At 39.6% G+C, this 17041-nt stretch overlaps 1 protein-coding gene across 3 annotated transcripts in view; it reads right to left on the bottom strand.

Moving 5' to 3' along the window:
- The window catches only part of LOC132833431 (sodium/hydrogen exchanger 9B2-like), a 177288-nt gene that overhangs the window by 77396 nt on the left and 82851 nt on the right, over positions 1-17041 (bottom strand). For all 3 annotated transcript variants that reach the window (XM_060851693.1, XM_060851691.1, XM_060851692.1), the window contains 4 exons: positions 7435-7531; positions 4093-4270; positions 2166-2336; positions 996-1138 (listed from right to left, as the gene is read on the bottom strand). In XM_060851693.1, the coding sequence (XP_060707676.1) occupies positions 996-1138; positions 2166-2336; positions 4093-4270; positions 7435-7521 (579 nt within the window). In that variant the 5' untranslated portion in view covers positions 7522-7531. The remainder of the gene's footprint in view (positions 1-995; positions 1139-2165; positions 2337-4092; positions 4271-7434; positions 7532-17041) is intronic.

Consider the following 17041-nt stretch of genomic DNA (forward strand, 5'->3'; position numbering starts at 1 on the left):
TCCCCACATATCTTAAAAGTATAACTCCTCGCACCCATCAACTCTGCCCTGGGGGAGAGTCTCTGGCTATTGACTCTATCTATTCCACTCATTATCTTGTACACCTCGATCAGGTCTCCTCTCTTCCTCCTTCTCTCCAGAGAGAAAAGTCCGAGTTTATTCAACCTTTCTTCATAAGGCAAGCCCTTCAGTCCAGGCAGTATCCTGGTAAACCGTCTTTGCACCCTCTCCAAAGCCTCTGTATCTTTCCTATAGTAGGGCGACGAGAACTGGAAACAATATTCCAAGTGTGGTCTCACCAGGGACTTGTAGAGCTGTAGCAAAGCCTCGCGGCTCTTAAACTCGATCCCCCTGTTAATGAAAGCCAAAACACCATATGCTTTCTTAACAACCCTATCCACTTGGATGGCAACTTTGAGGTATCTATGTACTTGCACACCCAGATCCCTCTGTTCCTCCACACTACAAGAATCCTGTCTTTAAACCTATATTCAGCATTCGAGTTCGACCTTCCAAAATACATCACTTCACATTTATCCAGTTTGAACTCCATCTGCCAATGGTTTACTCCATGCATCGATGCTGGGTCCACCTCAATCCCAATCTACTGAGATGATTTGGACAAGGGAATTAGGAGGATATCATTAAGATCTGCCAACATCATGAAAACAGAAAAAGGTTAAACTTGCTCAAAGGACTGTGCTTCACATGTGAGCTCAAGGAATGAAAAGACATGTAATTATTAGCCATCACAGCTAAATTTAATTAGTTATTTAAGTCCTAGTCTTGTATTTCCCTCTTCTAGAACTAGAAATGCCAAGGTTGCTCTGTTTAAGATCATCTAATTTTGTACAGATCAAGGATCAAACCTTCAGCCTATATGTTGACCACCACATAATTATAGTTTATTTAGCTTTTATTGTTTCACCGTCGAAATGAACTTGACTGTCAATATGTAAACAAACAATATTTAAACAAATAAACATAATTTGTACCTTTGCATCCAGCCCAAGTCCTGCTCGGGTCAGGATAATTGCAAGTGCTATACTTCTCAAGGACGAGGACCACTTGTAATCAATGTAAATAGCATCACTGACAACAGGAATATTTCGGAGGACAAAACCAGCTAGAAGCATTCCTAATACACAAATATAAAGAAAATATATCACAGACTAAACTGCTACTGGATAACTTAAATACAAATGCACCATTAAAGGATAAACATTTCACTCTAGTTCAATGTTTAGAAAAAAATTGGCCATCAAAAGAGACAAAAAATGTGTATAAACTGAACAGCTAAATGCAATATAAATGAAACCCCTTATTTTCAAATCAGTATTTCTTTCCAATATTCTAAGCACCATCATGATTCAGATGAAGGCTTTGAAACTACATAAAAGATTTGAAATTGTGCAATAACAATCACACATAAAATATTTTAACAATTTTGTGATAATATTTTCATCAACAGCTGGACAGAATCTTTTTTGTTCAAATGAAGGATGGAGAAAAATATTGCAATATGGATTTAATAAATACAAAGACAAATACAATGTTAGTGGAGACTCAAAATGTGTAAGTCAGTGTTATGGAAAATGGTCTGCAATGTGAAGGTAAAAAGTCTTGAATTTATACTGTACCTTTAGCTATTATAAGACATTCTAAAGCACTTTACAGATAGTTATGTATTACTGTTGTAATGTAGGAAGCAGAGCAGTCAAGAACACAGAGGAGAATGCCCTACTCTTCTTCAAAGCAGTTAAATAAAATATTTTATATTCACCTTCGATAAAAAGTAGTTAATATTACATTACAACAATCCTTCAAGCAAGGACTTATTTGTCTGCTCAAGGGAAATCAAAAATTCTGATCAATATTTAGATCACAGTTGGACGTTCCTTGGGTGGGCCAACATTCCTTTCCTTTACAATACTCTGCAATACGGATCACCTTTTAATTTATTAATTTCCTGCTTATGGGACCACACTGAAAATTCGCTTCTACTTTTGCCAACTGCAAAGTTATTACACTTTCAATTTGATCCATTGATTTAAAGCATTTTAGAAAATGATAAATATTAGTTAAAAACAAATCTTTTACTTGTTAAACTTCAATATAGTCATGCAACATTAATATTTTCATCACTATGTCTTTCATTTTCTTACCTAGAAGACCAGGTAATGGAGGTAAATTAGGAAGTTTGATCATTCCAACAATCTTCCCTCCCAGAACTGCACACACAAACAGAATCAGATTTCCAAACAAATTACCACCGGGAAGGCACTCTGGACCTGTAATTGACCAGACAACTGCCCACAGAAGGATCACCATAATCACTAGAAAACAAGGTCAAAACTGATTAATACAAAGAATCTGAAGTTAGTCTTTGCATCCATCAAGAAACACTCAACAGGAGTTTTCTTTTCTTATATCCAATTCCTTTATTTATTTAAAAGGGGTAATATACAAAAAGAAAACATTGAGAAAATGTTAGAATCTATTATAAAGAATGGAATAGCATAATATTCAGAAATATATGTGATCAAGCAGAGTTAGCATGGCTTCATGAAAGGGAAATCATGCTCGATAAATTTACTAGAATTCTTTCAGCGGGTAACAAGCAGGATAAAGGGGAAGTAGTAGACGTAATATATTTGGAGTTTTAGAAAGTGTTTGATAAGGTACCACACATTAGAAAACAGAAAGTAGGAACAGGAGTGGCCAGGTCAGTCAGTCTTTCAAGCCTCCTCTATCATTCGAAATGGTCATGGTTGATCATCCAACTCAGTACCCCATTCCAGCTTTTACCCCATATCTTTAATTCCTTTAGTCCTAAAAATTATATCTAATCCTTCTTGAAAGCATATGTGGTGCTGGAAAAGCACAGCAGGTCAGGCAGCATGCGAGGAGCAGCAGAATCAACGCTTTGAACATAGGCCCCACATCAGGAATTGGTCTTGATGAAGGGCTGATGCCCGAAACATTGATTCTCCTGCTCCTCAAATGCTGCCTGACTTGCTGCACTTTTCCAGCATCACACTCTCACTGCAAACAGTACTGTTAACATTAACCTGTTGACATGATCTCAGCAACTAAGCCATCTAGATATTGTACATTGTACCTAGAACAGCTTTGATCCCTCATCTAAGGAAAGCTATACTGGCATTTGAGGCAGCTGGAGATGATTCTTTAGATTAGCATCAGGTATGGAGAGATTTTCTAATGAGGACAGGCTGAGTAGGTTGGGCCAGTACTCACTGGAGTTTAGAAGAGGCCTTGTTGAAAAATAAGATTTTCAGGGGATTCACAGGGTATTTGTGGATTGCCTCCCCTTTTGAGAGTCTAAAACTATTGGGCAAAATCTCAAAGAGAGTGGTTACCCCAGTTAAGAGAACAGATGAGGAGGAATTTCTTCTCTCAGAGGGAAGTGAATCCGTGGAACTCTTTACCAGAATGAGCTAGTGAAGGTCAAGGCTGAGATAAATATTTAATAAGTAAGGAAGTCAAGGATTATGGGGAGAAAAACATGAAAATCAACTGAGAGTTACAAGATCAGCCATGATCTCATTGAATGACACTACTGACTCTTCAGGCTGAAAGGCCTACTTCTGCCGCTAAGTTTAAGATTGTGCTTCTGGGAGAGCTCTTGGATGTGTCTACCCTACAAATTTGCTCAGTACATTCTTAGAAGGCTTTAGTGGGGCTGTTAGCAGCTTATGAATCCTTTGAAAAGTTACTAAATGCCCTTATCATTGAAGAAGCAAAATTAATCAATCCCTAAGAATGCAAGCAAGCTCATATAAAGGGAACTGCATCAGACTCTGTCTAGATTTTCTTCTCTGTTGAGCTTCTAGCACACAACTCTAAGTATAATTTGGTCAGCATTGAACAACTTTCAGTATGCTGATCTAAAAAGTGAGGAAAAATGTTGTAGAAAAGTATAATGGTTATACTCTAATGAGAATGAAATCAGAAGAATTATGTAACACAGCAAAGATAGACCCCTCTCATTGGCATATAAATATAAAATATGAACCTAATAATAATTCTATTATTAAGATAATTCATTTTTAAATTAAATTGCAGTCTAACCCTTTGTGAGGACACTAGCAATGATCCCTTGAGGTGGACAGGCAAACATTCGCCATAGTTTGCCATGATGGTGAGATTTAGGACTCTCGTTATGGCTGATTTTATTCAAAAGGGTTGTTTCATCTACTTCCACTGGTGCATCTGAATGGTCTGTCGAATTTATTTTCTCCATTACAGCCTGGAACAGGAAGACAGAACAAAACACGTTTATTAGTTATTTTCTTTGGTAAGGAAAATCTTGAGAGATTATTTATTATAATTAAAGAGATTGTCGTTTCCATATTCCAAATAATATAAACAATAATTAGAGACATTGTAACACTCCTCTCTTTCTCCAACTTTAACAACCCTTTTGTTTTTTACACTGGGCTTCTGCTTCTATCAAAAGAATATATTTTTAAAAATTCCAACACCTTTTAGTTCAGAAGAAGTGTCCAACAAACTTGCAACATTAACTCAGTTTCTCTCCCCACAGATGTTGCCAGACCTGCTGATTTCTCAGCATTCTCTGTGTTTGTTTCAGTGTTCCAGCATCTGCAGTATTTCGTTTTTACAGAAATACAAAATTACCATGAAACATGTTTGCATTCATGCAAAAACTGATTTATATGCAGAAATGACTTTCTTCAAGGTTAGCTCTGAATCAATGAACACTTAACACAGAGTAAGGTGGTTATCTGGCTTGAAATAGGATTGAGGGTCAGAGATAAAATTCAGGTATTGACAATTGATTAATGGACTGCTAAGAACCATGGAACATGACTATCTGGATGAAGTTCAGACCTTTATTTTGTTGGAATGTTACCTTGTTTCAGAACTGACCTATGGAAGTTAAGAGAAATTGCAATGCAATTCAAATGACAAAAAGCATTGTGGTCCAATAGAGGGCTGGGAGCACCAAATGGCCTTTTCCCATTGCAAGAAGCACGGTGGCACAGTGGTTAGCACTGCTGTCTCACAGCGCCTGAGACCCGGGTTCAATTCCCGACTCAGGCGACTGACTGTGTGGAGTTTGCACATTCTCCCCGTGTCTGCGTGGGTTTCCTCCGGGTGCTCCGGTTTCCTCCCACAGTCCAAAGACGTGCGGGTCAGGTGAATTGGCCATGCTAAATTGCCCGTAGTGTTAGGTAAGGGGTAAATGTAGGGGAATGGGTGTGTTGCGCTTCGGCGGGTCGGTGTGGACTTGTTGGGCCGAAGGGCCTGTTTCCACACTGTAAGTAATCTAATCTAATCCACATAGTGTTCCTTCAGATCTCGTTCAGTTCATATATTTTGCATTTGACAGCATGTACCTTATCGACATTATTGTAAAATATAAACCACGTAAACTGTAAGTGCTGGTTCCAACATAATCAGGCATACCATGAAGATTCAACATTTGTACAATGGCCAGTCCAATCAGCAAATCAAATCTGAAAAGATTCTAGACATAAAGTATCAGTGCTGAAATAACGTCTACTGCATCGAGTTTAATGTAAGAAAGCTCTCAATGTAAGTCAGGATGGGTTGCAAGATGATGTTAGCATGTGAAAGCCTGGTCTGTATAAACCCACACAAACATGGGGAGAATGTGCAAACTCCACACAGACAGTTGTCTCAGGATGGAATCGAACCTGGGACCCTGGTGCTGTGAGGCAGTAGTGCTAACCACTGAGCCACCGTGCTGCCCTGTTGCTGTGTTCTGTGCTAAAATAACTAAGAATGTACAGCATTACAACATTCAATTGTCTTAAACGTTTTAATAGGAATAATGACTTTTCAGGGTCAAACTCTTAGATGTTGATGCTATGTAGATGTAAAGTTCTTTAGAATATTGTATTAGTTCTGTTGCTAACAGAAACAATCACCTTTTCTGAGATATTAATTGCATTGTTAGATGTCTTTGTGAAGTTAATTTAATACAGTGAAGCTTACTGAATCAGTACCCTAAAGGTTTTACATACAGTTGTACAGAAATTGGATTTAATGTGGTTAATGAGAATTGTGTCATAAAAAGTGTCAGAAAACTCAGCACTTGTGAAGAGAGAAACAGAATTAACATTTTGAGCTGCATGATTCCGTTTCAGAAACATGAATTGAGTGACTGTGGTTCTACCTGTTTAGCAGACATATAATATTAGGACTGAAAGTCCACTTTCCTCATTCCTGAAGAAGGGTTATGTCCGAAACATCAATTCTCCTGTTCCTTGGATGCTGCCTGACCAGCTGCGCTTTTCTAGCAACACATTTTCAGCTCTGATCTCCAGCATCTGCAGTCCTCACTCTCTCCATATAATATTAGGAAGCATGTTAAACTTAAAGTGATAAAAGTGAGGACAATTTATCTATTTGGTAAACAGATGTTCAGCTGTAGGCTTCAAAACAATAATTAAACCAGTTGCTATAAATACCAAGGCACTTAATACCAGCAAACCAGAAAGATTAACAGTCATTTGGTCGTAGAGAACTCAAGTCTTGTTGCAAAAAGAAACTTTGCATCTTGCACTCACCAGGACAATTCATAAGAATACTTTATAAGGGGGAAAAGCAACCCTTCACATTCTATGAGAGCGGACTGTTGATTGGTTGGTAAGTGGACTCTGATTGACAGAGGTATTGTTGTGGAGAATGCAGTTGATGATGATTGATGGTTAACTGTCAGGCTTTGTTTAGATTTCACACCAAGTGAGTTGACTGATATTTCTCAGGACAATATCCAACATTAGGTGTGATTCTGTAATCGGACACTATTTGCTGAACAGTGAGCAGAGAGTTATGTTGACAATTAATTTTGAATTGGGGTCGCTGTATAGCACACTTGCGTCTACTGCAAGCTACATATATTAATACATAGAGCACTGTTCTTTGAAAACAGAAAGAATGTGCACACGCACTATGCTTGTTCTAACTCAACAAAATTTGGTGGTTCATTTTTCAGGGGCAATTCCCCAACCAGAGTCAACATCCACTTTTAAAATTTAAACAGGCATACAAACAAGGAGCAGGAGGCCATGCCGCCCTTCAAGTCTGCTTCAGTATTCACTAAGGTCAGAGAGTATTCTTGACTCCAATTCCTATCTACCGCAGATAACTTTTCACCTCCGTTTATCAAAACTCTAGCTATCTCTGTCTTAAACAAATTGTTTCTTCCAAATCAAGTATTGCACTTTAGGATCACTATTTTTGCAGGCAGAACTAAGAGAATTGCGGACCACCAAGTACATTTCTAAAATAATTTTAAGACAATTAAAATTACTTGAAATATATCCAATAACATAACGCTTATGAACAGACTTCAGAATCACTGAATAATTTTACCCTACAGCCAAATATTTTTACATAGACAGAGCTGTTTGAACATACCTGAGATTCTGATATAATTTTCAGAGTTGCCTGATTTCTCTCTTCATTTGTAGCATTATTTAGGTGTTCAATATTTTTGTTTGCCATGTTGAATAAACTGGAAGAAGAAGAAAAAGATGTGAAATAGGTACCAAATAACCACAACTGCAGCATCTGAAGACTGCTATCAGAAGTCAGTCAGAATAGAAATTTCTGCCATTAACTTGAGAGCTATCCTGTATTTGCTGAAAATGTGTTGCTGGTTAAAGCACAGCAGGTTAGGCAGCATCTCAGGAATAGGGAATTTGACGTTTCAAGCATAAGCCCTTCATATTTGTCAATGTGCACATATATCCTGAATTTATGAAGGAACAGGCTCTTCTTAGGTTTTAAGCCAACACCCTTCATTTTTGTTATGGGGAAAAAAAGCATGGAAAGCATAGTGATGGATTTAGAGACGGTTGAAGGGATTTGGAGTTCTGATCGGGATAACCAGTAACCATGTCCACCCTAAGCAACTGTGATCTATTTGACATTCTGTAGAAGCTTTTCTCACTTCTGTAAATAGATTATGCAGTTACAACTCACAATTAAGCCATGCTTTTTCACTGAAGATAATACTTGAGTAAATTACAACATCCCAAACAGATGAGCACGTAATATGAGAACACAAGTCATGTGAGTAAGAGTAGATCATATAGCCTGCTGAACCAGCTCCGTCATTCAATTCAATCGAAGCACCTTCCTTCCTACCCCCTATACACCTTGATTCCAAAACTAAAAATATGTTTATCCTATCAAATAATGCAGCATTCGCAATCTTCTGAGATAGAAAATTTCAAAGATTCACAACACTTTGAGTGAACAAATAGTCCGCATTCCAGTCCTAAAACATCCCTTATACGGAGACCTTATCCTGGTGTTTTTGACCCCCTGTCAGCATATAACCTTTCAGCATCTACCCAGTCAAACCCCTTCACAGTCTTTATGTTTCAGTGAGATCAATCTCACTTTTCTAAACTCCAGACAGTGTTGTCCCAATTGACTCAGTTCCTCATCCATTTGGCCAAGCTTCTGATCTGCCGACATAGCACTGCCAATGCATACATATCCTTTCTTAAATATGGATACCAAAATGGCAGACAGTACCTAAGGTTTGAATAATAATAGTCAGTGGGCTTACTCACAAAATAATATTGAAATAGATGTGCACAATAGATTTTTAAAACTAAATAATGTAATAATGCTGTGTACATTTATTGTCCTACAAATGCAAGACTTTATATTGCACTTATAGTCAATACCTATGGCAAAGGACATTAACTAAACTTTTAAATGTTTTCATATTATTGACTGCCACATCCAATGCATGTTCGACACAACCCTAGTCACAAAGTCACTGCCTACAGATCCAATTCACAGGCACCAGCACCTCGTCCAACTCCCCATCATTTCACACATGCAATGAACTCCATATAACTCTCCACCTGTTCATGCATACTCAACGCCAGACTCCCACTCCCTGTCGCATACATGCAAACAGAAGTATCTATTCAAATCTCTACCAGTTCATATGTTGTGCTCCATTCAATTTCCCCCTCCTTTCACATTAACAGTGTATCCCATCATCACCCTACCCTTTTAGAGAAACCTTATCTTAACTCATAGTTCACACTGGCAACCATTATACCTTGGCAACCTACCTCAGCAAGTACACTCAATTAAACTTGGCATTGTCAATGCACCACTCTTCTTCCTTCCTTTCATTACTTCCACTTTTCATTATCCTGACCCTGATTACTGTCAACTTTTCTCTCTTTTGTCCATCTATTTTCCTCGTTGCCATTTACTCTCAGTCTTCTCAGGTTCACCACTACAGAAATGCCTGTCTATTCCCTAAGTAATGAATCACCTAGAGCTATCACTCCTCTCTAAACATGGCCACCATGTAATTCTCCTCCTTGCAGATATGACACAGTGCCTCCATTCATTGTTCAAACTCAGAAACTCAGTGATCAGGTTTCTGCAGTGTAAACATTTTCTGCAGCTTTGATTACCTAGGACCCCAGTAGGATGACTGATTTCCCATTTATCACAGGCCGCACGTTTCACTTGACCTGTGCAGCCATCTCTTAAACTTACTTAGTGTTTCTTGCTTTGTCTTAAACTTACTTCCCTTATCCTATTTTGCTTAATATATTATTTCATCACATTGACTCTGATTTTAATTTATTCCTGTTATTTCTCAGTTAATCCCTTCTTTCAAAACCTCACTTTTTAAAGCATGAATCAATCAATCCACCATTTGACTTTTCATCTGTTGGGTTCCTAACCCTGGGCCTCAGTAGATCCTCTTGCTGCTGTATTGAAGCCGAAGTGCTGGACCTCTGATCCTGGGCCTCAATATATCCTTTCACCCTAAATACTGTTTTCACAAACTGGTGAGGTTACAGCTAATTTATTTAATTCGCCTATGCCCTTGTATCTGTTGAGTTTACCTGAGAAGGCCCTGGTTCATTAATTCCACATCTAAAATGCTTCACTATTTTCTATTGGTTTTGCAAGTTATTTGCATTTTGCAACATTCCTGAAGTGTTTAAGTTGCATGTTGTCCTGCATAAATGCAGCAATGCCAAGGTACTGGATTTGTGAAACTCCAGTAGAGTTAGTAGAACTCATTGCAATATCAATGTGTTCTTAAGATGAAGTGTCAAAAGAGACCGTAAATAACAGAATCATGGATATTTTCATGAATTAAAAAGCAATGCAAAAATTTCTTATGATTTTTTTTTAATTCTGAGAAGCTGAATGCCCAAGTAGCTTTACAGCCTGGAGGGAAGGATAGGAATGGTGACTGCTGGGCAGTCCAAGAGAAACAGGCAAGTAGTGTAGGAGTCTCTTGATGTTCAATTCACAAATCAGTTTTCCATTTTGGAAACGGATGAGAGCATAGATGCCTGAAGAGAGTGTAGTCAGCACTATGTTTGAGGCACCACAAGTGCCTCAGGAGGGAGGAAGGAGGCGTGATAGTTATAGGTGATTTAGTTAGGGAACAGGCAGGCATTTCTGTGGCCATCAATGTGATTCCAATATATATGCCAATGACTCACACAGGAAGAGGATATGGTCCTCCTGCAATCAGAATTTCGGAAGCTATGTAAAATGTTAGCAAGCAGGACCTCAAATGTAGTAATCTGCAGATTACTCTCAGTGCCACATGCAAGTGAGTACAGAAATAGTAGGATAAGGCAGATGAAATCAAGACTGGCACAGAAAGATGATAAGGAGGAAAAGCTTCAGATTCCTGGGACACTGGAACTAGCTCTAAGGACTTTGGGACCAGTACAAGCCACATGGGCTGCACCTGAACAAAATTGGAATTGAGTTCCTTGCAAGATGTTCTCTTAGTGCCATTGTGAAGGCTTTAAAGTAACCTGATAGGGGGATGGAAACTAACAGAGAATAGTAGAGGAGGAGACCAGGGTTCACATGATAGTTGGGAGATATCAAATCAGTCAGTCAAGTCAGAGTAAGTAAGAAAAAAAAATGAAATCCAAATTAGGGTTACTGAACATTTATGTGAATACATGGAGTATCGTAAATAAGGCTGAGGAGTCATAGGCACAGATTGCCATGTGCAGTTTTAAGATTGTGGAGGAGTAGATTGGCAGGCAAATTTTGGAAAGGTGCAGAAGTAACAGGGTTGTTGTCATGGGTGACTTCAACTTTCCTAATATTGATGGAACCTCCTTATTCCAAATAGTTTGGAATGGAGCAGAAATTGTCAGGTATGTCCAGGAAGGATTCCTGACACAGTATGTAGATAAACTGACTAGAGGGGAGGCCATATTGGATTTGGTGCTTGGCAACGAACCAGGTCAGGTGTCAGATCTCTCGGTGGAACAGTATTTCGGTGACAGTGATCACAAATCCCTGATCTTTACTATAGTCATGGAGAGGGATATGAGCATACTGTATGGGAAAGTATTTAATTGAGGAAGGGGGAATTATAATGCGGTTAGGCAGGAACTGTGGGGCATAAATTGGGAACAGATATGCTCAGGGAAATGCATGACAGAAATGTGGAGGTTGTTTACGGACACTTGCTGCAAGTACTGAATAGATTTGTCCCACTGAGGCAAAGAAGATTTGGTAGGGTAAAGGATCCTTGGAATGACAAGAGATGTGGAACATCTAGTCAAGAGGAAGAAGGAAGCTTAAGGTTGAGGAAACAAGGTCAGACAGGGCTCGAGAGGGTTATAAGGTAGCCAGGAAAAAGCTGAAGAATAGACTTGAACAGCTAGAAAGGTGCATGAAAAAGTGGTTAGGATTAAGGAAAACCCCAAAGCATTCTACACTTAGGCAAGGAAGAAGAGGATGGCCAGAGTGAGGGGTAGAGTCGAAAAATGTGGTGCTAGCAAAGCACAGCAGGTCAGCATCCGAGGAGCAGGAGAATCGACATATCAGGCATAAGCTCTTCATCAGGAGCATTCCAGCATCTGCAGTCCTCACTTTCTCCTAGAGTGTACAGCTGATCAGGTATAATGGAGAGAACTTGTTCCTGGATTTGAGGAGATAGGGAAGGTCCTTAATGAATACATTGCTTTAGTATTCACTAGTGAGAAGGACCTTGTTGTTTGAGAGGACAGTGTGAAACAGGCTGATACGTTTGAAAATGTTGAAGTTAAGAAGGAGAATGTGCTGGAAACTTTGAAAAACAAGGATAAGTAAGTCCCCTGGGCCAGATGGGATATACCCAAGATTACTATAGGAAGCAAGGGAAGAGACTGCTGTGCCTCTGGCAATGATCTTTGCATCCTCACTGTCTACTAGAGTAGTACCAAATGATTGGAGGTTGACAAATGTTATTCCCTTGTTCAGGGCAATAGGGATAACCCTGGGAATTACAGACCAGTCAGTCTTACATTGGTGGTGAGCATATTATTGGAGACGATTCTGAGATAGGATTTATGATTATTTGGAAAAGCATAACTTGATTAGAGATAGTCAGCAATTCTTTGTGAGTGGCAGTTCATGCCTCAAGTCTTATTGAATTCTTCGAAGATGTGATATTATTAATGAAGGTACAGCAGTGGATGTAGTATACTTGGATTTTAGGTGTGTGATCAGGTTCCCCATGGTAGACTCATTCAGAAAGTAAGGAAGCAAGGAATACAGTGAAGTTTGGCTGTCTGGATACAGAATTGGCTGGCCCATAGAAGACATGGGGGGGTTTTAGTTGATGGAAAGTATTCAGTCTGGGGCTTGGTGACCAATGGTGTTCCACAGGGATCCGTTCTGGGACCTCTGCTCTTACAGATCTTTATAAACGACTTGGATGAGGAAGTGCAAGGGTGGGTTAGTAAGTTTGCTAATGACACAAAGGTTGGTGGAGTTATGGATACTGTAGAGGGCTGTTGTAGGTTGCAGTGGGATTTTGACAGAATGCAGAACTGGGCTGAGAAGGGGCAGATGGAGTTCAACCTGGAAAAGTGTGAAGTAATTCATTTTGGAAGGTTGAATGTGAGTGCGGAACACAAGGTTAAAGGCAGGATTCTTGGCAGTGTGGAAGAACAGAGTGAGCTTGGGGTCCATGTCCACAGATCCCTCAAAATTGCCACCCAAATTGATAGGGTTGTTAAGAACGAATAGAGTAGAGTAGCGTTTATTTGTCAATTCTACCATATACAACAGATAGAGTAAAAATTAGACTGCATCCCTCTAGGACCGAGGGTGATACATGGACAGCACAAACTACACATTCGTAAGTGGCATGCAGGGCAGAAGAAGTGCAAAACACGCAAAATACAGTGAAATAAAAGAATGATAAATAATAGACATTTTTCTAGCAGCAATTCAAAGTCATGCAAAGAATTTCAGATGGAATAGACTCTGATTATATAGTGTTAAGGAGCCTGATGGCTTGGGGGATGAAACTATTACACAGTCTGGCTGTGACAGACCAAATGCTCCAGTATGTTCTGCCAGATGGCAGGAGGGAGAAGAGTTTGAGTGAGGGGTGTGTGGGGTCTTCCACAATGCTCTTAGCCTTTCTGATATAGAATGAAGTGTAAATTTCTATAATGGAGGGAAGAGAGACCCCAATTATCTTCTCAGCTGTTCTCACTATCCGTTGTAGGGTCTTACAGTCCAAGACGGTGCAATTCCCAAACCACACAGTGATGCAGCAGCTCAGGATACTCTCAATGAACCCTCTGTAGAATGTGGTGAGGATGGGGGTGGGAGGTGGTCTTTTCTCAACCTGCGCAGAAAGTAGAGAAGCTGCTGGGCTTTCTTAGCTATGGAGCTGGTGTTGAGGGTCCAGGTGAGATTCTCCACCAGGCGGATGCCTAGAAATTTGGTGCTCTTCATGATCTCCAGGGGTGAGCTGTCAATGTTCTGCAGAAAATGATCACTCCATGCCCTCCTGAAGTCAACAACTATCTTTTCTGTTTCATACAATGTAATTGGCTTTCATTAACAGAGGAATTGAGTTTAAAAGCTGCGAGGTTATACTGCAACTCTATAAAGACCTGGTTAGACCATACTTGCAATATAGTGTTCAGTTCTGGTTGCCTCATTCTAATAATGAGCTGAAGCTCTAGAGAGGGTGCAGAGGACATTTAGCAGGATCTGCCTGGACTGGATGGTAGGTCTTATGAATAAAGGTTGAGGTAGCTAGGGCTTTTCTCACTGGAGTGAACAAAGGTTAGAAGTGACTTGACAGAGGTATACAAGATGATAAGAAGCACAGATAGAGTGGATAGCCAGATTTTTTTTTTCCCAGGTGGAAATAGCTATCATGAGGAGGCATAATTTTAAGGTGATTAGAGAAAGGTTTAGGGGAGATGTCAGAGATTGGTTCTTTACACAGAGAATGGTGGGTGTGTGGAATGCAGTGCCAGCGGTGGGAGTAGAATCAGAAATATTAGTGGTATTTAAGCGAAACTTGGATAGGCACATGGATGATAGTAAAATTAAGATAGTCTGATCTTAGAGTAGGATTAAAGGTCGGCACAGCATAAAGGGCCAAAGGTCCTGTATTGTGCTGTAGCATTCTATGTTCTATGTATAACAGAGACCTGGTTCAGGAAAAGGCAAGACTGGGTGTTAAATATTCTAGGTACGACATATTCAGAAAAGATTAAAAAGGAAGGAAAGGAGGAGTAGCAGTATTGGTTAAGGAGTTAATTGCAGTGCTGAAGAAAGATGTCTCAGAAGTCTAAGCACATAATCAATTTGGCTAGAACTAAGGAACAAAAGGGTATAGTTATACTACTAGGTGCAGTCTGTAGATCATCAACTAGTGGAAAGGATGAAAACGAATAATTTAGCAGGGAGATTACAGAGAAATGTCAAAATTACAGAGCAGTTAAAACGGGAGACTTCAATTACCCAAATATAGACTGGGGTATTTCTAGTGTATGGAGCAGCGAGGGACAACTGTTCCTCGTTTGCATGCAGGACAGTTTCCATATATTTCTCATCCAGTAAGAAAGAATTCACGGTCAGATCTCATTCTTAGAAATAAGCCAAATAAGTGGAGATAGGTTAAGATAAAAGGGGGTAAGTTGAAAAGAGATATGAAGCAAATTCTTTTTTCCAGTGCCTGGAAAGCACTGTCAGAGGTGATGGTAGGGGCAGATGAAATGGCAAAGAAATAAAGGCATCTTGTCAGATATATGAATGAGCTGAAAATGTGTTGCTGGAAAAGCGCAGCAGGTCAGGCAGCATCCAAGGAACAGGAAATTCGATGTTTCGGGCATAAGCCCTTCATCAGGAATCCTGATGAAGGGCTTATGCCCGAAACGTCGAATTTCCTGTTCCTTGGATGCTGCCTGACCTGCTGCGCTTTTCCAGCAACACATTTTTAGCTCTGATCTCCAGCATCTGCAGACCTCACTTTCTCCTCAAAGATATATGAATGACAAAGGAATAGAGGAGTACAAACTGCGTAGAGGCAAAAGGTTTTTAATTTAGAAAGGCATCATGTGTCAGCAGTCTTGTTGGGCTGAAGGGCTTGTTCCTGTGCTGTTCTGTTCTGTTCTGTTCTTTGATTTGATTTGATCAAGTGTCAGCTGGGGAATATTTCGCAGACAGTGATCATTATATTGTAAAGTTCAGGACAATGATGGAGAATTAAATCCCGAGAGAGAAATATGAATGGATACACTTCAACAGGGCAAGAACAGAGCTGGGCTGGGTTGACTGGAATGACAGGTTCACAGTTAAAACAGCAATGAACAATGAACCAACTTAAAAGAGGAGATGGTTCCATTTCGGTCAAGGAATATTGCCTCAACTAGAAAAGGCAGAACAAAAATTCAGAAATCCCTGAAAGACAAGCAAGATAGGAATTAAGATTTTTTTTAAAAAAATCATTCTTGGGACATCGATGACATCACTGGCTGGCTGACTGGCCAGCAGCTATTGCTTGTCTCCAAAGATGAAGAGAAGATAAAGAAAAAAAGTGTTGATGACAAGTGTTAAGTAGAAAGTAAAATTGAGAACCAAAGGAGATATCAAAGGTTCAGAGGGGAATTAAAAAGCAAATAAGTGAAGTAATGAAGAATTATTAGAAAATACAGACAGCCAACATGAAGTATCCTAGAGACTTCCATGGCCATATAAATTATAAAATAGAGGTAAAAGGAGCAGTAGGACAGATTAGGCACCAAGAAGAAGATTTACACATGGGTCAGGGAGCATATGTACTTAACAAAGACATTGATACCACCTGGGCCATGGTGACAAAGGAGAGAACTTGGTCACTAGAAGGGTTCAAAGTTAATTGAGCAGAATGGTTGAACAGCCTGTTGGTACTTAAAGTTGACAAGACACCAGGACTGGATGAGATGCACCCAAGGATCTTGAAGTCAGAAGTCACACGACACCAGGTTATAGTCCAACAGGTTTATTTAAAATCATAAACTTTTGAAGCACTCCTTGGTCAGGTGAAGTTCAGGTGAAGAGACTAGGATTGACTGGGACTCTCTTAGAATTTGTTAGGAACTCCAGGAGGGCTTCTTGAAACAGTGTGTAGGTAATCCAAATAGGGAAGGAGGTGTACTTGACCTTATATTGAAGAGTGAACCTGGCCAAGCGATTGAAGTTTTGGTGGGGGAGCATTTTGGGAACAGTGATCATAATGCTGTAAGTTTTAAAATAGTTATGGAGAGGATAAAACTGGTCGTCGGGTGAAATCATTAATTTGAAAGTTTGAAAGACTGGAGAATATGTTCAAAAGGGCAACAGGGATAATCCAGGAAATTATAGGTTGGTGAGCCTTACATTAGCAGTGGGGAAATTACTCGAGAAGATTCTTAAGAACAGGAATTATTTATACTTGTTAGGAATATTCAGCTTAAGAGACAAAAATAGAAAATGCTGGAAAAGCTCAGCTGGTCTGGCAGCAGCTGTGGAGAGAAATCAGAGTTAACCTTTCAAGTGACCATCCTCAGAACTGATAGTGGCAAGGAAAATGTCAGTTGATATGCAGAAGGGAAATCGTCTGATTAGTAAGTTTGCAGATGACAAAAAATGATGGAGGTGGGGAGAGGGGGTAAGGAGTAAACAACAGATTGGGATAAAGCCCAAAGAGAGAGAAGAGCAGCTGGACAGACAAAGC

This window comes from Hemiscyllium ocellatum, chromosome 36, assembly GCF_020745735.1.
Source record: "Hemiscyllium ocellatum isolate sHemOce1 chromosome 36, sHemOce1.pat.X.cur, whole genome shotgun sequence".
Lineage (NCBI taxonomy): Eukaryota > Metazoa > Chordata > Chondrichthyes > Orectolobiformes > Hemiscylliidae > Hemiscyllium > Hemiscyllium ocellatum.